Consider the following 25,201-nt stretch of genomic DNA (forward strand, 5'->3'; position numbering starts at 1 on the left):
CACTAAATATAATGTTGGAGAACAGAGAACTAGTCTCCTAGCTGGTTACTGATGTCACTAAATATAATGTTGGAGAACAGAGAACTAGAGTATCCTAGCTGGTTACTGACGTCACTAAATATGATGTTGGAGAACAGAGAACTAGAGTCTCCTAGCTGGTTACTGACGTCACTAAATATAATGTTGGAGAACAGAGAACTAGAGTCTCCTAGCGGGTTACTGACGTCACTAAATATAATGTTGGAGAACAGAGAACTAGAGTCTCCTAGCTGGTTACTGACGTCACTAAATATGATGTTGGAGAACAGAGAACTAGAGTCTCCTAGCTGGTTTCTGACGTCACTAAATATAATGTTGGAGAACAGAGAACTAGAGTCTCCTAGCTGGTTACTGACGTCACTAAATATGATGTTGGAGAACAGAGAACTAGAGTCTCCTAGCTGGTTACTGATGTCACTAAATATAATGTTGGAGAACAGAGAACTAGAGTCTCCTAGCTGGTTACTGACGTCACTAAATATAATGTTGGAGAACAGAGAACTAGAGCCCAGGCTGGTTACTGACGTCACTAAATATAATGTTGGAGAACAGAGAACTAGAGCCCAGGCTGGTTACTGACGTCACTAAATATAATGTTGGAGAATAGAGAACTAGAGTCTCCTAGCTGCTTACTGAAGTCACTAAATATAATGTTGGAGAACAGAGAACTAGAGTCTCCTAGCTGTTTACTGATGTCACTAAATATAATGTTGGAGAACAGAGAACTAGAGTCTCCTAGCTGGTTACTGACATCACTAAATATGATGTTGGAGAACAGAGAACTAGAGTCTCCTAGCTGGTTACTGACGTCACTAAATATGATGTTGGAGAACAGAGAACTAGAGTCTCCTAGCTGCTTACTGACGTCACTAAATATAATGTTGGAGAACGGAGAACTAGAGTCTCCTAGCTGGCTACTGACGTCACTAAATATAATGTTGGAGAACAGAGAACTAGAGTCTCCTAGCTGGTTACTGACGTCACTAAATATAATGTTGGAGAACAGAGAACTAGAGTCTCCTAGCTGGTTACTGATGTCACTAAATATAATGTTGGAGAACAGAGAACTAGAGTCTCCTAGCTGGTTACTGACGTCACTAAATATAATGTTGGAGAACAGAGAACTAGAGTATCCTAGCTGGTTACTGACGTCACTATGTGCAGTTGAAGTCTGAAATTTACAAACACTTAGGTTGGAGTCATTTAAACTCATTTTTCAACCACTCCACATATTTCTTTTTCACAAACTATAGTTTTGGCAAGTCCGTTAGGACATCTACTTTGTGCAAGACACAAGTCATTTTTCCAACAATTGTTTATAGACAGATTATTTCACTTATAATTCACTGTATCACAATTCCAGTTGGTCAGAAGTCAACATACACTAGGATGACTGTGCCTTTAAACAGCTTGGAAAATTCCAGAAAATTATGTCATGGCTTTAGCTTCTGATAGGCTAATTGACATAATTTGAGTCAATTGGAGGTGTACCTGTGGATATATTTCAAGGCCTACCTTCAAACTCAGTGCCTCTTGGCTTGACATCATAGGAAAATCAAAAGAAATCAGCCAAGACCTCAGAAAAAAATTGTCTGGTTCATTTTGGGAGCAAGTTCCAAACACCTGAAGGTACCACTTTCATCTGCACAAACAATAGTACGCAAGTATAAACACCATGGGACCACTCAGCTGTCATACCGCTCAGGAAGGAGACGAGTTCTGTCTCCTAGAGATGAACGTACTTTGGTGCGAAAAGTGCAAATCAGTCCCAGAACAACAGCAAAGGACCTTGTGAAGATGCAGGAGGAAACAGGTACAAAAGTATCTATATCCACAGTAAAATGAGTCCTACATCGACATAACCTGAAAGGCCGCTCAGCAAGGAAGAAGCCACTGCTTCAAAACCGCCATAAAAAAGCCAGTCTACTGTTTGCAACTGCACATGGGGACAAAGATCGTACTTTTTGGAGAAATGTCCTCTGGTCTGATGAAACAAAAAAAAGAACTGTTTGGCCATAATGACCATCGTTATGTTTGGAGGAAAATGGGGGAGGCTTGCAAGCTGAAAAACACCATCCCAACCGTGAAGCACGGGGGTGGCAGCATCATGTTGTGGGGGTGCTTTGCTGCAGGAGGGACTGGTGCACTTCACAAAATAGATGGCAACATGAGGGATGAAAATTATGTGGATATATTGAAGCAACATCTCAAGACATCAGTCAGGAAGTTAAAGCTTAGTCGCGAAGGGGTCTTCCAAATGGACAATGACCCCAAGCGTACTTCCAACGTTGTGGCAAAATGGCTTAAATGGCTTAAGGACAACAAAGTCAAGGTATTGGAGTGGCCATCACAACGCCCTGACCTCAATCCTATAGAAGATTTGTGGGCAGAACTGAAAAAGTGTGTGCGAGCAAGAAGGCCTACAAACCTGACTCAGTTCCACCAGCTATGTCAGGAGGAATGGGCCAAAATTCACCCAACTTATTGTGGGAATCTTGTGGAAGGCTACCCAATACGTTTGACCCAAGTTAATCAATTTAAAGGCAATGCTACCAAATACTAATTGAGTGTATGTAAACTTCTGACCCACTGGGAAAGTGATGAAAGAAATAAAAGCTGAAATAAATAATTCTCACTACTATTATTCTGACTTTTCACATTCTTAAAATAAAGTGGTGATCCTAACTGACCTAAGACAGGGAATTTTTACTAGGATAAAATGTCAGGAAATGTGAAAATCTGAGTTTAAATGTATTTGGCTAAGGTGTATGTAAACTTCGGACTTCAACCGCATGATGGTGGAGAACAGAGAACTAGAGTCCCCTGGTTGGTTACTTCATCAGGAACACACAGAGGAGAGGTTGAGAGAGGGGGGGGGGGGTGACGGTAAAGTGGGACACCTTTCAGGACAAGACAAGACAAGACAAAATTAAGGAAAAGAAGGTTGCACAATTTAGACATGAACCCATCTGAATCCCCGTCCTCCACCTCTCCTCTCTCCCTCATCTGAACCCCCATCCTCCACCCCTCCTCTCTCCCTCATCCTCCACCCCTCCTCATCTGAACCTCCATCCTCCACCCCTCCTCTCTCCCTCCTCTCACCCTCATCTCCACCTCTCCTCCTCCTCCTCTCTCCCTCCTCCCTCCTCTCCTCTCTGTGGTAGTAGACAATGGCTCCATTATAAGGAGGTCTGGATGGATGCTACTATTTATTTTCTGAGGCTGCATCCCAATTGGCACACTATCCCCTATATAATGCACTAATTTTGACCAGGGTCCTATGGTCACACTAGTGCACTAGATAGGGAGTAGGGAGCCAGTTGGGATGGAAACAGACCCTTCGTTAGAGAAATTAAAACAATTATAGAGCAAGAATCGGTCCATCTGTCCTTGTGTGCGTGTGTGCTAACAGTCTACTGCTATTAGCGGTTTGGTATGATGGGGGGGGTGGGGGGGGGGGTTGAGTAAGACAGGAAAGCAGACAGAATAGAGACGTGGAAAGAGAAGAGGATTAAAGTAGTGGAAGACGAGGAGAGGAGAGGAGAGGAGAGGAGAGGAGAGGAGAGGAGAGGAGAGGAGAGGAGAGGAGAGGAGAGGAGAGGAGAGGCAGGCAGGCAGGAGAGTGTCGGTTATTGATCTATTCTATGAGGTTACCTGAGTTTAAATGCGGGTCTAACGTCAGAATAGACAGAATAGAGACGTGGAAAGAGAAGAGGATTAAAGTAGTGGAAGACGAGGAGAGGAGAGGAGAGGAGAGGCAGGTAGGCAGGAGAGGAGAGGAGAGGAGAGGAGAGGAGAGAAGAGGAGAGGAGAGGAGAGGAGAGGAGAGGAGAGGAGAGGAGAGGAGAGGAGAGGAGAGGCAGGCAGGCAGGAGAGTGTCGGTTATTGATCTATTCTATGAGGTTACCTGAGTCTAAATGCGGGTCTAACGTCAGATATTATAGGTCAAATCACATGTTATTTGTCACAGGCAACAGGTGTAGTAGACCTCACAGTGAAATGCTGAATACAACAGGTGTAGTAGACCTTACAGTGAAATGCTGAATACAACAGGTGTAGTAGACCTTACAGTGAAATGCTGAATACAACAGGTGTAGAAGACCTCACAGTGAAATGCTGAATACAACAGGTGTAGTAGACCTTACAGTGAAATGCTGAATACAACAGGTGTAGTAGACCTTACAGTGAAATGCTGAATACAACAGGTGTAGTAGACCTTACAGTGAAATGCTGAATACAACAGGTGTAGTAGACCTCACAGTGAAATGCTAAATACATCAGGTGTAGTAGACCTTACAGTGAAATGCTGAATACAACAGGTGTAGTAGACCTTACAGTGAAATGCTGAATACAACAGGTGTAGTAGACCTTACAGTGAAATACTAATTTACAAGCCCTTAACCAACAATGCAGTTTTAAGAAAATACCTAAAAAATAAAATTAAAAGAAAGTAAGAGATAAGAAAAACAAATAATTAAAGGCAGAGATATATAGCCTATCACTAACTAACAGCTCTAGGATCAGATAATATAGATCAGAGATATATAGCCTATCACTAACTAACAGATCTAGGATCAGATAATATAGATCAGAGATATATAGCCTATCCCTAACTAGCAGCTCTAGGATCATATATTATTTCAGCCCTCTAATGGTTCAGTGTGAATTTAGGGTTAGATTATCTGATCTTAGATCTGTGGTTAGGTAATAGCTACAGCTACTTTTATATGAAGCTACAACTACAGCTACAGCTCTACCTCTGTGCTCTACTGACACCTATAGGAAAACAGGGAAATTACACCAGAGAATACCTGAAAGACAATTAAGGTACTCTCTCAATTTAAGCTGCTTTATTGACATGGGAAACATATGTTTACATTGCCAAAGGAAGTGAAATGAACAGTAAACATTACACTCACAGAAGTTCCAAAAGAATAAAGACATTACAAATGTCATATTATGTCTATATAACAGTGTTGTAATGATGTGCAAATAGTTAAAGTACAAAAGGGAAAATAAACAAACATAAATATGGGTTGTATTTACACTGGTGTTTGTTCATCACTGGTTGCCCTTTTCTTGTGGCATCAGGTCACAAATCTTGCTGCTGTGATTCCACACTGTGGTATTTCACCCAGTAGATATGGGAGTTTATCAAAATTGGCTTCTTTGTGGGTCTGTGTAATCTGAGGGAAAAATGTGTCTCTAATATGGTCATACATTTGGCAGGAGGTTAGAAAGTGCAGCTCAGTTTCCAATCAACAGAAATATGGGTTGTATTTACAGTAGTTGTAGTTTCCACCTCGTTTTGTGGGCAGTGTGAACAGCTGAAGTTGGAAGTTTATATCGTCGTCATGGAAATGACCAGACCAAGGTGCAGCAACTTTTTATTTGTTTATAAATGTCACCAACAAAACAAAGAACAAAACGACCCTGAAGCTTAAGAAGAAAATACGGCAATCATTATTTCAATATGTTGGTAACCCTGTGTATAAATGTGATAACGCCCTCGAAGCCGGTGATTGGAAGATATAACATCACTTAAAAATACCACCGTGTGACATCACAGCAGCAAGATGTGTGACCTGTTGCCACAAGAAAAGGGCAACCAGTGAAGAACAAACACCATTGTAAATACAACCCATATTTATTTTAATTATTTGCACATCGTTACAACAGTATTTAGAAACATGACATCTGTAATGTGTCTATTCCTTTGGAACTTGTTTACTGTTCACTTTTTATTGTTTATTTCACTTTATTTATATTCCATTTCACTTTCTTTGGCGATGTTAACATATGTTTCCCAAAACAAATAAAGCTCTTCGAACTGAAATGAGAGAGATATTTTGCAAATAGTTCTACCTCCTATCCAGCAGACGGCGCTATTACGCCATCTATGAAAGGAGATACAATGCCGAGAGCCATTACTGCAGCATTCAATGTAAGCAGAACAAACCCTGTTGACGGGTACAAGGCACGCTGGTACGAGGCAAGCCCGGGTACAAGGCACGCTGGTACAAGGCAAGTCCAGGTACAAGGCAAGCTGGTACAAGGTAAGCCCGGGTACAAGGCAAGCTGGTACAAGGCAAGCCCGGGTACAAGGCACGCTGGTACAAGGCAAGTCCAGGTACAAGGCAAGCTGGTACAAGGTAAGCCCGGGTACAAGGCAAGCTGGTACAAGGCAAGCCCGGGTACAAGGCAAGCTGGTACAAGGCAAGCCCGGGTACAAGGCAAGCTGGTACAAGGCAAGTCCAGGTACAAGGCAAGCTGGTACAAGGTAAGCCCGGGTACAAGGCAAGCTGGTACAAGGCAAGCTGGTACGAGGCAAGCCCGGGTACAGGGCAAGCTGGTACGAGCTCCACTGATCAATTATGAGCAAAAAGACAATACAGACTCAAATATTCGACAGCTCAGACTCACATCGCATGTGGCAAGGACTTCAGACTACAAAGGCAAATCCAGCTGTGCTGTGCAGTGTTCCCACCCCCCAAAACCTCCCTCCCAGACGAGTTTCTCTACAGAGCCATCAGAAAGTATTCACACCCCTTGACTTTTTCCACATTTTGTTGTGTTACAGTCTGAATTTGAAATGGATGACATGTAGATGGTTGTCGTCACTGGCCTACACACAATACCCCATCATCACGGCCGGATGTGATTCAGTCTGGATTCGAACCAGGGACTGTAGTGACGTGTCTCTTGCACTGAGATGCGTCCACGTGTGTGTGTTAACTATTTAACTGTACTAGAATGCTTAAAAAGGTCGCTAAAATTGTAAATATCGGTATCGGTTCTTTGGCAAGGAAATTATCGGAATCGGCCAAAAATGTCATATCGATGCATCACTAGTTATCTTGAATCGCCCATGAATTTGAAGAAATTGATATATGACCAAGGACAAGATATGATACTCCTAAAGAATGCATGAAGTGCAAAGCCTTCAGGAAATGACCATGACCAATCACCTAGCAGCATATAATTCCCGAGGAAGTGCAATGGCCGAGGATCAATTCAAACGGAATTGCGCTTTGACTCAGTTTTTTCACTTTAAAATGTATTGCCAAATTTTTAAAAAATAACATTGATTTCAAAGTTTAACAAACCATACAACTATGCACAATGACAAGTCCACTAAAATATTTTACAAAAAATGAATTTAGTAGAAGATGCAAACTTTGTTAATGGAATTACGATAAAAATCAGTTTTTTTTATGAGACCACGTTTTCAAAACTATATATAAAAAAAAGTAAAACAGAGCTTCACCTAAAAAAAAACAACGCAGATCCTTTGAGTTTCCTTGCTCGTTACTTGCCCACGGTCCCTTGCTATACCCAGTGTTTGGTTGCCATCTCATTGCAATAAAGGATTTATGCAACAACAACAAAAAAAAGTGTTTGAGATAACTTGTATGACAATCAGAATGGTGACAGAGCTTCACATGTCCATATTCTGACCGATCCAATAATGCACTAAACGAACCTAAAGTTACATATTATAGTGCAAGGACCGTAAATGTGTTTAATTAAAAGGAGAATTTGCTCTGGAAGACAAAACACCATCCAAAAGTAAATCAATGATCAATTTCGGTGATGGTTCTGGAAACATGAACCCCTCGGTCATATCGCATAATAATTTCACAAATACAAAATACGCACTTACGGTAGGTACACTGTTCAGACCGAGCGTCGGGGCTCTTTAATTAACAAAACTACCCCTGTACAGAAGACGCCTTTGTCCAATTATTCTTATGTGTAATGGAACTGATAGTCATGATCAGTGGCTAATTCTGATAAACATCACTCTCCCCTATCGTCCATGACTCATGGGTTATCGGATTCAAGCGAGGTAGTGGCAACGTTCCCTTCCTTTTACACCAGCATTGATAATGCTGCGCTGCTCAATAGGGTATAAGTTTGGTGACACTTCTGCTTCCACTCCCTGTTTCTGTAAACAGTCCACTTTGACCTCGGTCCGTGACAGGTGTGCGTGGTCGTGATGGGAAGTTCGGCTCTTTTTACGGACTCGGATCTTTTCGACTCGTTCGGTCAAAATAAGGAATCGTTCGACTCTCCCGAGGTGCTGAGCCGGAGGAGCGTGTAGGACAGGCTATCAGTCCTGCTGTAGGCTGGGAGTCATTGCGCAACGTTTCCTCTTAGCAGGTCACAACGAACGACTAAAATGAACGAGTGGCGATTCATGACTCTCGAGTCAGTAAAGAGAGTCGTTGAAATAGAATGAATCGTTTTCGAAATGCACAGGGACAGGTGCGTGTAATGTCGGGTTAGTTGGAATGGGTATTTTATATGACCATTTTTCCCATTTTGTATCACAAAGTATAATAGTTTTATATTTATAGTCCAGTTGAGGGCGATAATGCGACTTTTTGGATGCAGGTTAAACCCCACCGAAGAAGAACTGCGCATCACCAGCGCAGATATTTCGCCGGATGTATAAATGTGAAGCATCCGTTTTGGGGTTTCCACGGTAGTGAGAGGAAGCCCAGTGTCCGGCAGTGGGAGAAGATGGAACGATATGGATTTTGGCCTACCTTTTGCACATTTTCTCATCGATGATACATTTGATCTCAATACCATGTTCTGTTCCAAAAAACTAGAATGTGTTACAAATGTTACCCTTTGTTCAAGTTTTATAAAATAGTGTTGTTTAGAAGGAGTGCAAAGAGTCGGCGTTCCCTAACTGATATATGCAAATATACGTGCTAGAACGCGCCAATAGAATCGCTCTAGCTCGGGCTTGGCTCTGCCCACAATGACTCATTTGTTCCTGTTTGAAACGACAGGCTTGTGGTCTATCTTGGTCTAGTTATAAATATCTGTGCCACTAGCGTGAAGTTCAACGTGCAAAGCGTCAGAAGAAAACAACAGCAGAAGCATGAAGGTAAGATAACTGCAAGAAAACTATTAAATAAACATCTCTAAACCCAATTAAAACGTACACATGAATGGCCTGTTTCAATGCAAAGTCACGGAATGCTGTAAATACATTGTCTTGGGATGCTTTTGAACAGAGTAGCCTGCAGAATGGTGAGCCCTTCGTGATTGCATGGCAGACACAGGTTCAAGCCAAGGAACATAGTCCATTTATTGCCATTAGTGCAAAAGGACAAATGTAGCTAACGAGAGGCTTAGGCCTTCGATCTTTGGCCTCTTGTTTTGTACAGTATTACATGATCTGGGTCAGTGTTGTAGTCTGTTACAGGGTCAGTGTTGTAGTCTGTTACAGGGTCAGTCTGTTACAGGGTCAGTGTTGTAGTCTGCTACAGGGTCAGTGTACCATGTAGCCTAGCCTCTGTAGGTCTATATATCAGATGGTTACAGGCTTTGGGCCTTACGTCTCTCCTCTCTTACGTCTCTCCTCTCTTACGTCTCTCCTCTCTTACGTCTCTCCTCTCTTACGTCTCTCCTCTCTTACGTCTCTCCTCTCTTACGTCTCTCCTCTCCTCTCTTACGTCTCTCCTCTCCTCTCTTACGTCTCTCCTCTCCTCTCTTACGTCTCTCCTCTCCTCTCTTACGTCTCTCCTCTCCTACGTCTCTCCTCTCCTACGTCTCTCCTCTCCTACGTCTCTCCTCTCCTCTCCTCCGTCTCTTCTCTCCTCCGTCTCTCCTCTCCCACGTCTCTCCTCTCCCACGTCTCTCCTCTCCTACGTCTCTTCTCTCCTCCTCCGTCTCTCCTCTCCTCCGTCTCTCCTCTCCTCCGTCTCTCCTCTCCTCCGTCTCTCCTCTCCTACGTCTCTCCTCTCTTACGTCTCTCCTCTTCTCTCCTACGTCTCTCCTCTCCTCTCCTACGTCTCTCCTCTCCTCTCCTACGTCTCTCCTCTCCTCTCCTACGTCTCTCCTCTCCTCTCCTACGTCTCTCCTCTCCTACGTCTCTCCTCTCCTACGTCTCTTACGTCTCTCCTCTCCTATGTCTCTCCTCTCTTACGTCTCTCCTCTCTTACGTCTCTCCTCTCCTACGTCTCTCCTCTCCTACGTCTCTTACGTCTCTCCTCTCCTACGTCTCTCCTCTCCTACGTCTCTCCTCTCCTACGTCTCTTCTCTCCTCCGTACGTCTCTCCTCCTACGTCTCTCCTACGTACGTCTCTCCTCTCCTACGTCTCTCCTCTCCTACGTCTCTCCTCTCCTACGTCTCTCCTCTCCTACGTCTCCTACGTCTCTCCTCTCCTACGTCTCTCCTCTCCTACGTCTCTCCTCTCGCAGCCCCAACAGAAGTTGTTAAACTCAGTAGACCGCTGTGTAGACGAGGCCCTGGAAGGCATTGTCTCTAGCTCTGGATGTCTCTCTCTGCTGAGGGGCCACAGGGTGGTGGTCAGGGCTGATCTGGAGGCCCTCAAGGGCCGGGTGGCCTTGCTGTCTGGAGGGGGGTCTGGACACGAGCCAGCACACGCAGGTAGGACACTCGTATACCTGTATAGACACATTCAGACACCAACGTTGTAAATCCAGGGGAAGCCCTGACTGGGACTCGGGCCTGGGCACGAGCCAACACAGACAAGTACTCTCTCTCTGTCTCTGATCTCCCACCCCCCTCTCTCCCTATCTCTCCCTCCCCTTCTCCCTCTCCCCCATCTCTCTCCCCGTTGATCCCTCCCCTTCTCCCTCTCTCTTACCCTCTCTCTCCCCTCTCTCCCCATCTCTCCCTCCCCTTCTCCCTCTCTCCCCTCTCTCTCCCCCTCTCTCTCCCCGTCGATCCCTCCCCTTCTCCCTCTCTCTCCCTCTCTCTCTGTCTCTCTCTGATGCCCCCCTCTCTCCCCATCTCTCCCTCCCCTTCTCCCTCTCTCCCTCCCCTTCTCCCTCTCTCTTCCCCTCTCTCTCTCTGTCTCTCTCTGATCCCCCCTCTCTCTCTCTCTGTCTCTCGGATCCCCCACCCCCCTCTCTCCCTGTCTCTCCCTCCCCTTCTCCCTCTCTCTCCCTCTCTCCCCCCCAGGGTACATAGGTAGCGGTATGCTATCAGCAGCGGTTGCAGGTGGTGTCTTTGCCTCCCCTCCCCCGGCCAGTGTTCTAGCGGCCATTTTATCACTACGTGACGCGGGGGTGTCGGGAGTTCTACTCATCGTTAAGAACTACACCGGAGACCGCCTCAACTTCGGCCTCGCTGCGGAACAGGCCCGTAACCGCGGCGTCGCAATCGAAATGGTGATTGTTGCCGACGACTGTGCTTTTGATCAACCCAGTAAGGCGGGGAGGAGGGGCCTGTGTGGGACGGTGTTCGTTCACAAGGTAATGGATAATAGATCAATGTTTCATCTCTTTTTGACCTTATTATAAATGACAGAAGTATAGCGTTTTTAATGTTTAGATATATAGGATTTTAAACACCGACTTCAACTTTAACCCCGATCGATCATCTAGGACTGTTTTGGTGTTAACACGTCGTATGAAAGAAAGTCATTGATCTCTTTTCCTCTCGCTCAGCTTGCTGGGGCTCTGGCTGAAGAAGGTTGTCCATTGGACGAGATTGTCTCCAAGGTGACAGAGGCAGTGAAGGGCATTGGTGAGATCTACACACACTCACAACCGTTTCAGCCAGTCAGCTTTTCTCTTATCTGTATCTGTCAGTTTATACTGCTCTAGTATTCTCAGAGATTGTATGTTTCTACTGTAGGTACTCTGGGGGTCAGCTTGTCTCTATTCTGTACCTGTCAGTTTATACTCCTCTAATCAAATCAAATGTATTTATATAGCCCTTCTTACATCAGCTGATATCTCAAAGTGCTGTACAGAAACCCAGCCTAAAACCCCAAACAGCAAGCAATGCAGGTGTAGAAGCACGTAGGCTAGGAAAAACTCCCTAGAAAGGCCAAAACCTAGGAAGAAACCTAGAGAGGAACCAGGCTATGTGGGATGGCCAGTCCTCTTCTGGCTGTGCCGGGTGGAGATTATAACAGAACATGGCCAAGATGTTCCAATGTTCATAAATGACCAGCATGGTCCAATAATAATAAGGCAGAACAGTTGAAACTGGAGCAGCAGCACGTCCAGGTGGACTGGGGACAGCAAGGAGTCATCATGTCAGGTAGTCCTGGGGCATGGTCCTGGGGCTCAGGTCCTCCAAGAGAGAGAAAGAAAGAGAGAAGGAGAGAATTAGAGAACGCACACTTAGATTCACACAGATGAGTCTTCAGTAAAGACTTAAAGGTTGAGACCGAGTTTGCGTCTCTGACATGGGTTGGCAGACCGTTCCATAAAAATTGAGCTCTATAGGAGAAAGCCCTGCCTCCAGCTGTTTGCTTAGAAATTCTAGGGACAATTAGGAGGCCTGCGTCTTGTGACTGTAGCGTACGTGTAGGTATGTACGGCAGGACCAAATCAGAGAGAGAGGTAGGAGCAAGCCCATGTAATGCTTTGTAGGTTAGCAGTAAAACCTTGAAATCCTCTAGTATTCTCAGAGAATGTATGTTTCTACTGTAGGTACTCTGGGGGTCAGCTTGTCTCCCTGCAGTGTTCCAGGCTGTCTGCCCTCCTTTGACCTGCCTGTTGGAGAGATGGAGCTGGGACTGGGTGAGAGAGGGAGAGAGAGAGCTGGGACTAGGTGAGGGAGGGAGGGAGCTGGGACTGGGTGTGGGAGGGAGGGAGAGAGAGAGCTGGGACTGGGTGAGAGAGAGAGAGGGAGGGAGCTGGGACTGGGTGAGAGAGGGAGGGAGGGAGGGAGCTGGGACTGGGTGAGAGAGGGAGAGAGAGAGCTGGGACTGGGTGAGAGAGGGAGGGAGGGAGGGAGCTGGGACTGGTTGAGAGAGGGAGGGAGCTGGGACTGGGTGAGAGAGGGAGGGAGCTGGGACTGGGTGAGAGAGGGAGAGAGAGAGCTGGGACTGGGTGAGAGAGGGAGGGAGGGAGCTGGGACTGGGTGAGAGAGGGAGGGAGGGAGCTGGGACTGGGTGAGAGAGGGAGGGAGCTGGGACTGGGTGAGAGAGGGAGAGCGAGAGCTGGGACTGGGTGAGAGAGGGAGGGAGGGAGCTGGGACTGGGTGAGAGAGGGAGGGAGGGAGGGAGGGAGGGAGGGAGCTGGGACTGGGTGAGAGAGGGAGGGAGGGAGCTGGGACTAGGTGAGAGAGGGAGGGAGGGAGCTGGGACTAGGTGAGAGAGGGAGGGAGGGAGCTGGGACTAGGTGAGAGAGAGGAGGAGGGAGAGAGGGGACTGGGTGGGTGAGAGGGAGGGAGGGAGCTGGGACTAGGTGAGAGAGGGAGGGAGGGAGAGATGGAGCTGGGACTGGGTGAGGGGGGAGCTGGGACTGGGTGAGGGGGGGAATTGGGACGGTAAATTCCATGTTTGGAATCGATAACTTCTATGGGGGAAGAAAGAGCAGTTAGTAATTTAGATCATGTTGTTTTTCTCCTCAGGTATCCATGGTGAGCCTGGCATTAAGAGGTCAAAGGTCAGTGTAATAAAGTTAGGATACAGTGTTGGCATTAAGAGGTCAAAGGTCAGTGTAATAAAGTTAGGTTACAGTGCAGGCAGTGTGTTGGCATTAAGAGGTCAAAGGTCAGTGTAATAAAGTTAAGATGCAGTGTAGGCAGTGTGTTGGCATTAAGAGGTCGAAGGTCAGTGTAGTACAGTTAGGTTACAGTGTAGGCATTAAGAGGTCAAAGGTCAGTGTAGTAAAGTTAAGATGCAGTGTAGGCAGTGTGTTGGCATTAAGAGGTCAAAGGTCAGTGTAATAAAGTTAAGATGCAGTGTAGGCAGTGTGTTCCAAATGGCACTCAATCTGGTTAAAAGTAGTGCACTGTTTTATTTACCCTTTATTCAACCTCTATTCAACCTCTATTCAACCTCTATTCAACCTTTATTCAACCTCTATTCAACCTCTATTCAACCTCTATTCAACCTTTTCAACCTTTATTCAACCTTTATTGACCGTTTATTCAACCTTTATTTACCCTCTATTCAACCTCTATTCAACCTCTATTCAACCTCTATTCAACCTCTATTCAACCTTTATTCAACCTTTTCAACCTTTATTCAACCTTTATTCAACCTTTATTTACCCTTTATTCAACCTCTATTCAACCTCTATTCAACCTTTATTCAACCTCTATTCAACCTTTATTCAACCTTTATTGACCCTTTATTCAACCTTTATTTACCCTTTATTCAACCTCTATTCAACCTCTATTCAACCTCTATTCAACCTTTTCAACCTTTATTCAACCTTTATTTACCCTTTATTCAACCTTTATTTACCCTTTATTCAACCTCTATTCAACCTCTATTCAACCTCTATTCAACCTCTATTCAACCTCTATTCAACCTTTATTCAACCTCTATTCAACCTCTATTCAACCTCTATTCAACCTCTATTCAACCTCTATTCAACCTCTATTCAACCTCTATTCAACCTCTATTCAACCTTTATTTACCCTTTATTCAACCTCTATTCAACCTCTATTCAACCTTTATTCAACCTCTATTCAACCTCTATTCAACCTCTATTCAACCTCTATTCAACCTTTATTCAACCTTTATTTACCCTTTATTCAACCTCTATTCAACCTTTATTCAACCTTTATTTAACCTTTATTCAACCTTTTTTAACTAGGGCAACTCAGTTTAGAACGTATTCTTATTTACAATGACGGCCAAACCCGGGTGGCGCTGCCCTGTCGGTGTGTCATATTTCATTGGGGCCTGAGACGTTGTTGGTTTGCCATGATGGATCTCTTTTAGGTGACCTCGGCGGATGAGGTGGTGAAGACCATGGTAGACCATATGACCAACCCTGCCAGCCAATCACATCTGTCTCTGAAGTCAGGTACAAGGACCACCGCATTTAATCAGTGCAAAGTTCAACCGTGTCCCCCTCCTTCTTTAAACCGTGTCCCCCTCCTTCTTTAAACCGTGTCCCCCTCGCCCTTTAAACAGTGTCCCCCTCCTCCTTTAAACAGTGTCCCCCTCCTCCTTTAAACAGTGTCCCCCTCCTCCTTTAAACAGTGTCCCCCTCCTCCTTTAACCCGTGTCCCCCTCCTCCTTTAACCCGTGTCCCCCTCCTCCTTTAAACCGTGTCCCCCCTCCTCCTATTTAAACCGTGTCCCCCCTCCTATTTAAACCGTTTCCCCCCTCCTCCTATTTAAACCGTGTCCCCCCTCCTCCTATTTAAACCGTGTCCCCCCTCCTCCTATTTAAACCGTGTCCCCCCTCCTCCTATTTAAACCGTGTCCCCCCTCCTCCTATTTAAACCGTGTCCCCCCTCCTCCTATTTAAACCGTGTCCCCCCTCCTCCTATTTAAACCGTGTCCCCCCTCCTCCTATTTAAACCGTGTCCCCCCTCCTCCTATTTAAACCGTGTCCCCCCTCCTCCTATTTAAACCGTGTCCCCCCTCCTCCTATTTAAACCGTGTCCCCCCTCCTCCTATTTAAACCGTGTCCCCCCTCCTCCTATTTAAACCGTGTCCCCCCTCCTCCTATTTAAACCGTGTCCCCCCTCCTCCTATTTAAACCGTGTCCCCCCTCCTCCTATTTAAACCGTGTCCCCCCTCCTCCTATTTAAACCGTGTCCCCCCTCCTCCTATTTAAACCGTGTCCCCCCTCCTCCTATTTAAACCGTGTCCCCCCTCCTCCTATTTAAACCGTGTCCCCCCTCCTCCTATTTAAACCGTGTCCCCCCTCCTCGTATTTAAACCGTGTCCCCCCTCCTCGTATTTAAACCGTGTCCCTCCTCCTCGTATTTAAACCGTGTCCCCCCTCCTCGTATTTAAACCGTGTCCCCCCTCCTCGTATTTTAACCGTGTCCCCCCCTCCTCCTATTTAATCCGTGTCCCCCCTCCTCCTATTTAATCCGTGTCCCCCCTCCTCCTTTTTAATCCGTGTCCCCCCTCCTCCTTTTTAATCCGTGTCCCCCCTCCTCCTTTTTAATCCGTGTCCCCCCTCCTCCTTTTTAATCCGTGTCCCCCCTCCTCCTTTTTAATCCGTGTCCCCCCTCCTCCTTTTTAATCCGTGTCCCCCCTCCTCCTTTAAACCGTGTCCCCCCTCCTCCTTTTTAAACCGTGTCCCCCCCCTTCCTTTTTACCGTGCCCCCCCCCTCCTACCTCGTCCTCCTAACCGTGCCCGCCCCTCCTACCTCCTAACCGTGTCCCATCTCTCTCTCTCTCTGGTACAGGTGACAGTGTGGTTCTGTGTGTCAACAACCTTGGAGCTCTGTCTTGTCTAGAGATATCTGTTGTTACTAGATCTGCTATACGCTACCTGGGTAAGACTCATGGCTCATTGCCTAACTGTTATCGTAAATAACAATGTATAATATTGTATTTTATTGCTTTATGAAAAGCTATTTGTTAACCTCGTTATTCAGGTTACCTTGTTTAAATTCTCTGTGGAATCCCTTTTTTTTTAAATATATTTTTTAGTTTGTTGTTGCCATGGTTACAGAGGGTCGTGGGGTGCGGGTTGCCCGTGTGATGTCGGGGTCATTTATGACATCACTGGAGATGGCGGGAGTGTCTCTGTCAATGATGAGAGCAGACCAGGAGATACTCCGACTGTTTGGTGAGAACACACACAGTCACCTTGTTACACTGGGTGGTTGAGAACACAGTCACCTGGTTGAGAACACAGTCACCTGGTTGAGAACACAGTCACATTGTCACACTGGTTGGTTGAGAACACAGTCACCTTGTCACACTGGTTGGTTGAGAACACAGTCACCTGGTTGAGAACACAGTCACCTGGTTGAGAACACAGTCACCTGGTTGAGAACACAGTCACCTGGTTGAGAACACAGTCACCTGGTTGAGAACACAGTCACCTTGTCACACTGGTGGGTTGAGAACACAGTCACCTTGTCACACTGGTTGGTTGAGAACACAGTCACCTGGTTGAGAACACAGTCACCTTGTCACACTGGTGGGTTGAGAACACAGTCACCTGGTTGAGAACACAGTCACCTTGTCACACTGGTGGGTTGAGAACACAGTCACCTGGTTGAGAACACAGTCACCTTGTCACACTGGTGGGTTGAGAACACAGTCACCTGGTTGAGAACACAGTCACATTGTCACACTGGGTGGTTGAGAACAGTCACCTTGTCACATTGGTGGGTTGAAAACATAGTCACTCCCAATTACACTCACACATACACACAGACCTATCATCATGTAACACTGGCTTGTCATCTCCCTCTCCATCTCCCTCCCTCCCCATCTCTCTCTCCCTCCCTCCCCATCTCTCTCTCCCTCCCTCCCCATCTCTCTCTCCCTCCCTCCCCATCTCTCCCTCCCTCCCCATCTCTCTCTCCCTCCCAACCCATCTCTCTCTCTCTCCCTCCCTCCCCATCTCTCTCTCCCTCCCTCCCCATCTCTCTCTCTCTCCATCTCACTCTCTCCCTCCCCATCTCTCTCTCTCCCTCCCCATCTGTCTCTCCCTCCCTCCCCATCTCTCTCTCCCTCCCTCACCATCTCTCACTCCCTCCCTCACCATCTCTCACTCCCTCCCTCCCCATCTCTCACTCCCTCCCTCCCCATCTCTCACTCTCTCCCTCCCATCTCTCTCTCTCTCCCTTCCCATCTCTCTCTCTCTCCCTTCCCATCTCTCTCTCTCTCCCTTCCCATCTCTCTCTCTCTCCCTTCCCATCTCTCTCTCTCTCCCTCCCCATCTCTCTCTCCCTCCCTCCCCATCTCTTACTCCCTCCCTCCCCATCTCTTACTCCCTCCCTCCCCATCTCTTACTCCCTCCCTCCCCAACTCTTACTCTCTCCCTCCCCATTTCTTACTCTCTCCCTCCCCATCTCTCCCTCCCTCCCCATCTCTTACTCTCTCCCTCCCCATCTCTTACTCTCTCCCTCCCCATCTCTCTCTCCCTCCCTCCCCATCTCTCTCTTCCTCCCTCCCCATCTCTCTCTTCCTCCCTCCCCATCTCTCTCTCCCTCCCTCCCCATCTCTCTCTCCCTCCCTCCCCATCTCTCTCTCCCTCCCTCCCCATCTCTCTCTCCCTCCCTCCCCATCTCTCTCTCCCTCCCTCCCCATCTCTCTCTCCCTCCCCATCTCTCTCTCTCCCTCCCCATCTCTTACTCCCTCCCTCCCCATCTCTCACTCTCTCCCTCCCCATCTCTCACTCTCTCCCTCCCCATCTCTCACTCTCTCCCTCCCCATCTCTCACTCTCTCCCTCCCCATCTCTCACTCTCTCCCTCCCCATCTCTCACTCTCTCCCTCCCCATCTCTTACTCTCTCCCTCCCAATCTCTCTCTCCCTACCTCCCCATCTCTCTCTCCCTACCTCCCCATCTCTCCCTCCATCTCACTCCCTCCCTGCCCATCTCTCCCTCCCTCCCCATCTCTCCCTCCATCTCTCTCCCTCCCTCCCCATCTCTCTCTCAGATGCCAAGACCACAGCCTCTGCCTGGCCCAACCTCAGTACTGTGTGTATCAGTGGGACGAGTTATATTCTGGACCCTCCAGCAAAAGACATGCAAGAGACCTCTCACACAGAAGGTACGGTTAGGACAACACACACCTGACCTCTCACACAGAAGGTATGGTTAGGACAACACTCACCTGACCTGACACCTCACACAGAATGTAGGTTTAGGACAACACTCACCTGACCTCGCACACAGAAGGTACGGTTAGGACAACACACACCTGACCTCTCACACAGAAGGTAGGTTTAGGACAACACACACCTGACCTCTCACACAGAAGGTAGGTTTAGGACAACACACACCTGACCTCGCACACAGAAGGTACGGTTAGCACAACACTCACCTGACACCTCACACAGAAGGTACGGTTAGGACAACACACACCTGACACCTCACACAGAAGGTAGGTTTAGCTCAGTGGGTCAACAGTCTTGAGGCCATGCAGGATACCTGGGTCTAGCTCAGTGGGTCAACAGTCTTGAGGTCCTGCAGGATAACTGGGTCTAGCTCAGTGGGTCAACAGTCTTGAGGTCCTGCAGGATACCTGGGTCTAGCTCAGTGGGTCAACAGTCTTGAGGTCCTGCAGGATACCTGGGTCTAGCTCAGTGGGTCAACAGTCTTGAGGTCCTGCAGGATACCTGGGTCTAGCTCAGTGGGTCAACAGTCTTGAGGTCCTGCAGGATACCTATATCTAGCTCAGTGGGTCAACAGTTTTGAGGTCCTGCAGGATACCTGGGTCTAGCTCAGTGGGTCAACAGTCTTGAGGTCCTGCAGGATACCTGGGTCTAGCTCAGTGGGTCAACAGTCTTGAGGCCCTGCAGGATACCTGGGTCTAGCTCAGTGGGTCAACAGTCTTGATGCCCTGCAGGATACCTGGGTTAAGCTCAGTGGGTCAACAGTCTTGAGGTCCTGCAGGATACCTGGGTCTAGCTCAGTGGGTCAACAGTCTTGATGCCCTGCAGGATACCTGGGTTTAGCTCAGTGGGTCAACAGTCTTGATGCCCTGCAGGATACCTGGGTTTAGCTCAGTGGGTCAACAGTCTTGATGCCCTGCAGGATACCTGGGTTTAGCTCAGTGGGTCAACAGTCTTGAGGCCCTGCAGGATACCTTGGTTTAGTTCAGTGGGTCAACAGTCTTGATGCCCTGCAGGATACCTGTGTTTAGCTCAGTGGATCAACGGTCTTGAGGCCCTGCAGGATACCTGGGTCTAGCTCAGTGGTTCAACAGTCTTGATGCCCTGCAGGATACCTGGGTCTAGTTCAGTGGGTCAACAGTCTTGATGCCCTGCAGGATACCTGGGTTTAGCTCAGTGGGTCAACAGTATTGATGCCCTGCAGGATACCTGGGTCTAGCTCAGTGGGTCAACAGTCTTGAGGTCCTGCAGGATACCTGGGTCTAGCTCAGTGGGTCAACAGTCTTGATGCCCTGCAGGATACCTGGGTCTAGCTCAGTGGGTCAACAGTCTTGATGCCCTGCAGGATACCTGGGATCCAATCCAGTCGTATTGTTCCCTCACTTTTTTTTTAAAAGTCATCTTTGATCTTTTGAATACACACAGACACACACAGACACACACAGACACACACACAGACACACACACAGACACACACACACAGACACACACACACAGACACACACACACACAGAGACACACACACACAGAGACACACACACACACAGACACACACACACACAGACACACACACATAGACACACACACACACACACACAGACACACAGACACACACACACACACACACACACAGCTGTAAATTAATATCTTTCTGTGTGTCAGGTCCTCTCAGTGATGTGATGCGGAAGGCTCTAGAAGCGGTGTGCTCTTCCCTTCTTCAACGCCAAGAGGAACTAAACTCACTGGACAGGGCATCCGGGGACGGAGATTGCGGGAACACTCATGCCCAAGCTGCGAAAGGTGAAGACATTAATTGCATACTTGTAGATACACTATGCAACATTTGTGAACAGTATTAATTTGAGTTTATTTTATTTTTTACAGGGACAGTGCACATTAATCAACGTTTCAGTAAAAGTGCCTGTTTTAGCCAGCCGGCTAATTTTCAACCACAGTCCCTGGGCAGGTTATTAAAAACAATTACAATACAGACAATCATTGATCAGTGAGCACACGCAGAGCAACATAGAACAAGCAAGACATAGCATACAGACAGAGCAACATAGGACAAGCAAGACGTAGCATACAGACAGAGCAACATAGAACAAGCAAGACGTAGCATACAGACAGAGCAGCATAGGACAAGCAAGACGTAGCATACAGACAGAGCAACATAGAACAAGCAAGACGTAGCATACATAGCAACATAGAACAAGCAAGACGTAGCATACAGACAGAGCAGCATAGGACAAACAAGACGTAGCATACATAGCAACATAGAACAAACAAGACGTAGCATACAGACAGAGCAGCATAGGACAAGCAAGACGTAGCATACAGACAGAGCAACATAGAACAAAAAGCAGCAAGACAAAATTCATAAAAGCAAGAAAGTGTTTCCACACCTCACAAGCTACAGACAACAGACAACATGGAAGCGGCAACACACAGCTAGGGACCATGTTCACAAATCTGATTGACATTTAGCCAGGTCTTCAAGCATTTTGTGAAAGTGTGATATGTGGTGCAGTTGTGTGTCTGATGGCAGTGTATTCCAGACATGGGAAGCTCTCACAGAGAATGCAGATTTACTAAATGTGCTTTTCCTTAAGGGAACTATACAGTCACCTCTCATGGCAGACCTTGTGGATCTGCTGCCATATGTTTGGGTTTTCTGTTTAACAGAAGTACTGAGTGGAGGGGGAGGAGCCAGACCATTTAGGATCTTGAATACAAGACAGTGTATTGCACAAGATTTTCCCAACTCAGGAGCTCATGCTTTCTGAGGATGTAACAGTGATGATGGCTATTGGGCTTCCTATCAAGCACTTTGAGAGCCTGTTTGTAGACAGACTGAATAGGTTTTAATGTTGTACAGCAAGCTTGGGCCCAACTAGTCAAGCAGTATGTTAAGTGGGGGAGTATCATAGATTTGAAGTACAATTTTGCTACCTCTGTAGTCAAACAATCTCATATAAATCGGAAAATTAGCTAGGTTGAATTTGGTTATTTGAGTTACCTTTTTCACCTGCTTTTTATAAGAGAGGTTGGAATCGAATATGATGCCAAGGTACTTAAAATCAGATACCAGCTGGAGATTCTCCCCTGACACATAGACATCTGATTCAGTGGCATCACATTGAGATGCAAACACGAGTCACTGAGTCACTTTGTAACCTGGACCATTACAGTAGTGAGTCACTATGTAACCTGGACCGTTACAGTAGTGAGTCACTATGTAACCTGGACCATTACAGTAGTGAGTCACTATGTAACCTGGACCGTTACAGTAGTGAGTCACTGAGTCACTATATAACCTGGACCGTTACAGTAGTGAGTCACTGAGTCACTATATAACCTGGACCGTTACAGTAGTGAGTCACTGAGTCACTATGTAACCTGGACCGTTACAGTAGTGAGTCACTGAGTCACTATATAACCTGGACCGTTACAGTAGTGAGTCACTGAGTCACTATGTAACCTGGACCGTTACAGTAGTGAGTCACTGAGTCACTATGTAACCTGGACCGTTACAGTAGTGAGTCACTGAGTCACTATGTAATCTGGACCGTTACAGTAGTGACTCACTATGTAACCTGGACCATTACAGTAGTGAGTCACTATGTAACCTGGACCGTTACAGTAGTGAGTCACTATGTAACCTGGACCGTTACAGTAGTGAGTCACTATGTAACCTGGACCGTTACAGTAGTGAGTCACTATGTAACCTGGACCATTACAGTAGTGAGTCACTATGTAACCTGGACCATTACAGTAGTGAGTCACTATGTAACCTGGACCATTACAGTAGTGAGTCACTATGTAACCTGGACCATTACAGTAGTGAGTCACTATGTAACCTGGACCATTACAGTAGTGAGTCACTATGTAACCTGGACCATTACAGTAGTGAGTCACTATGTAACCTGGACCGTTACAGTAGTGAGTCACTATGTAACCTGGACCGTTACAGTAGTGAGTCACTATGTAACCTGGACCGTTACAGTAGTGAGTCACTATGTAACCTGGACCGTTACAGTAGTGAGTCACTATGTAACCTGGACCGTTACAGTAGTGAGTCACTATGTAACCTGGACCGTTACAGTAGTGAGTCACTATGTAACCTGGACCGTTACAGTAGTGAGTCACTATGTAACCTGGACCATTACAGTAGTGAGTCACTATGTAACCTGGACCGTTACAGTAGTGAGTCACTATGTAACCTGGACCGTTACAGTAGTGAGTCACTATGTAACCTGGACCATTACAGTACTGAGTCACTATGTAACCTGGACCATTACAGTAGTGAGTCACTATGTAACCTGGACCATTACAGTACTGAGTCACTATGTAACCTGGACCATTACAGTAGTGAGTCACTGAGTCACTATGTAACCTGGACCGTTACAGTAGTGAGTCACTGAGTCACTATGTAACCTGGACCGTTACAGTAGTGAGTCACTATGTAACCTGGACCGTTACAGTAGTGAGTCACTATGTAACCTGGACCATTACAGTACTGAGTCACTATGTAACCTGGACCATTACAGTAGTGAGTCACTATGTAACCTGGACCATTACAGTACTGAGTCACTATGTAACCTGGACCATTACAGTAGTGAGTCACTGAGTCACTATGTAACCTGGACCGTTACAGTAGTGAGTCACTGAGTCACTATGTTACCTGGACCGTTACAGTAGTGAGTCACTGAGTCACTATGTTACCTGGACCATTACAGTAGTGAGTCACTATGTAACCTGGACCATTACAGTAGTGAGTCACTATGTAACCTGGACCATTACAGTAGTGAGTCACTGAGTCACTATGTAACCTGGACCGTTACAGTAGTGAGTCACTATGTAACCTGGACCATTACAGTAGTGAGTCACTATGTAACCTGGACCATTACAGTAGTGAGTCACTATGTAACCTGGACCATTACAGTAGTGAGTCACTGAGTCACTATATAACCTGGACCATTACAGTAGTGAGTCACTATGTAACCTGGACCATTACAGTAGTGAGTCACTATGTAACCTGGACCATTACAGTACTGAGTCACTATGTAACCTGGACCATTACAGTAGTGAGTCACTATGTAACCTGGACCATTACAGTACTGAGTCACTATGTAACCTGGACCATTACAGTACTGAGTCACTATGTAACCTGGACCATTACAGTACTGAGTCACTATGTAACCTGGACCATTACAGTACTGAGTCACTATGTAACCTGGACCATTACAGTAGTGAGTCACTATGTAACCTGGACCATTACAGTAGTGAGTCACTATGTAACCTGGACCATTACAGTAGTGAGTCACTATGTAACCTGGACCATTACAGTACTGAGTCACTATGTAACCTGGACCATTACAGTACTGAGTCACTATGTAACCTGGACCATTACAGTACTGAGTCACTATGTAACCTGGACCATTACAGTACTGAGTCACTATGTAACCTGGACCATTACAGTAGTGAGTCACTATGTAACCTGGACCATTACAGTACTGAGTCACTATGTAACCTGGACCATTACAGTAGTGAGTCACTTTGTAACCTGGACCATTACAGTACTGAGTCACTATGTAACCTGGACCATTACAGTACTGAGTCACTATGTAACCTGGACCATTACAGTACTGAGTCACTATGTAACCTGGACCATTACAGTACTGAGTCACTATGTAACCTGGACCATTACAGTAGTGAGTCACTATGTAACCTGGACCATTACAGTACTGAGTCACTATGTAACCTGGACCATTACAGTACTGAGTCACTATGTAACCTGGACCATTACAGTACTGAGTCACTATGTAACCTGGACCATTACAGTAGTGAGTCACTATGTAACCTGGACCATTACAGTAGTGAGTCACTATGTAACCTGGACCATTACAGTAGTGAGTCACTATGTAACCTGGACCATTACAGTACTGAGTCACTATGTAACCTGGACCATTACAGTACTGAGTCACTATGTAACCTGGACCATTACAGTACTGAGTCACTATGTAACCTGGACCATTACAGTACTGAGTCACTATGTAACCTGGACCATTACAGTAGTGAGTCACTATGTAACCTGGACCATTACAGTACTGAGTCACTATGTAACCTGGACCATTACAGTAGTGAGTCACTTTGTAACCTGGACCATTACAGTACTGAGTCACTATGTAACCTGGACCATTACAGTACTGAGTCACTATGTAACCTGGACCATTACAGTACTGAGTCACTATGTAACCTGGACCATTACAGTACTGAGTCACTATGTAACCTGGACCATTACAGTACTGAGTCACTATGTAACCTGGACCATTACAGTACTGAGTCACTATGTAACCTGGACCATTACAGTACTGAGTCACTATGTAACCTGGACCATTACAGTAGTGAGTTCTGGTGCAGCTTGTTGTTTGTTCTTTGTACATATATCCCTGTATCATCTGAAAACATCTGAACTACAGACCCAGTACAGACAGAAGGCAGGTCATTAATGTACAGGCTGAACTACAGACCCAGTACAGACAGAAGACAGATCATTAATGTACAGGCTGAACTACAGACCTAGTACAGACAGAAGACAGATCATTAATGTACAGGCTGAACTACAGACCCAGTACAGACAGAAGGCAGATCATTCATGT

At 46.4% G+C, this 25,201-nt stretch overlaps 1 protein-coding gene across 1 annotated transcript; it reads left to right on the top strand.

Annotated features, from left to right (window-relative positions):
- Window positions 1-8,530: 8,530 nt before the first annotated feature.
- Window positions 8,531-20,339, top strand: LOC139398505 (triokinase/FMN cyclase-like; the record flags this gene model as incomplete). The annotated part of the gene is given in 11 exon segments (XM_071144458.1): window positions 8,531-8,941; window positions 10,261-10,450; window positions 10,988-11,280; window positions 11,476-11,554; window positions 12,472-12,561; window positions 13,397-13,431; window positions 14,721-14,805; window positions 16,150-16,239; window positions 16,419-16,535; window positions 18,362-18,475; window positions 20,202-20,339. Coding segments are annotated over 11 exon segments (1,237 nt in total), but the record flags the coding sequence as incomplete, so codon positions are not given.
- Between the last annotated feature and the right edge of the window lie 4,862 nt (window positions 20,340-25,201).

Source organism: Oncorhynchus clarkii, unplaced genomic scaffold (genome assembly GCF_045791955.1).
Source record: "Oncorhynchus clarkii lewisi isolate Uvic-CL-2024 unplaced genomic scaffold, UVic_Ocla_1.0 unplaced_contig_11598_pilon_pilon, whole genome shotgun sequence".
Classification (NCBI taxonomy): domain Eukaryota; kingdom Metazoa; phylum Chordata; class Actinopteri; order Salmoniformes; family Salmonidae; genus Oncorhynchus; species Oncorhynchus clarkii.